This window comes from Asparagus officinalis, unplaced genomic scaffold (assembly GCF_001876935.1).
Source record: "Asparagus officinalis unplaced genomic scaffold, Aspof.V1 AsparagusV1_Un1911, whole genome shotgun sequence".
Taxonomy (NCBI): domain Eukaryota; kingdom Viridiplantae; phylum Streptophyta; class Magnoliopsida; order Asparagales; family Asparagaceae; genus Asparagus; species Asparagus officinalis.
In genome coordinates this window covers 3,235-3,870 of record NW_017974170.1, presented here as the reverse complement: position 1 = coordinate 3,870, position 636 = coordinate 3,235, and the positions used below count along the sequence as shown (strand labels likewise).

The 636-nt window shown below is 36.5% G+C and overlaps 1 protein-coding gene across 1 annotated transcript in view; it reads right to left on the bottom strand.

The window, feature by feature from the left end:
* The window catches only part of LOC109828514, a gene marked incomplete at its 3' end in the record, with an annotated part of 2,137 nt that extends 1,865 nt beyond the window's left edge, over positions 1-272 (bottom strand). The window contains exon 1 of the mRNA XM_020395494.1: positions 12-272. Within this exon, the coding sequence (XP_020251083.1) occupies positions 12-272 (261 nt within the window). The remainder of the gene's footprint in view (positions 1-11) is intronic.
* Positions 273-636: the final 364 nt, after the last annotated feature.

Genomic DNA, 636 nt, shown 5'->3' with positions numbered 1-636 from the left:
TCATAAACAACAATATCCCGCACTGCTATTGTTTCATCAATGTTTCCCACAATTAATCCTGCTATCTCTGACACAGTTGGCATATTCTGCAATCTTCCATCACCGCTGCGTGATGATTTAATGATCAATTGTACTGCCAATAACTCATTTTCCTTGACTCGGTCTCTCACCATACGAAAACTTTGAACCAACACATTACAATGATCTAACATTGTAAGTAGATTGCTTACAATAGCATCATCTAATTCAGCACAACCATTAATTGCTGCCATTCTGTTAGATAGCTCGTGATCAGTATCATATATGTAAAGTTGACAATATTTTGGAATTTCACCCGGTATAGGTTTTAAGGAACCAATCTTATGATGATTTTGACCATTCAAGCGATAACAATAAGGTCCCCCTCCATTATTATAAGTATTATCAACTCTTCCTCCAGTCGAGGTGAATGAAAACAAAGAGTTGTACATCCTTATATTTTGTTTGAATTTTGTAGATCGTGCTCCTCCAGATGGTGATAAGAGTTGTTTAAGGAATTCTGGCGGTTGATGAATAAGCGGGAATTTAACTTTCCCTTTACGACAACATAGTGAGAATGTTGGATTCTTAGGTTTTTTAGACTTTTCAGCTCTTTCG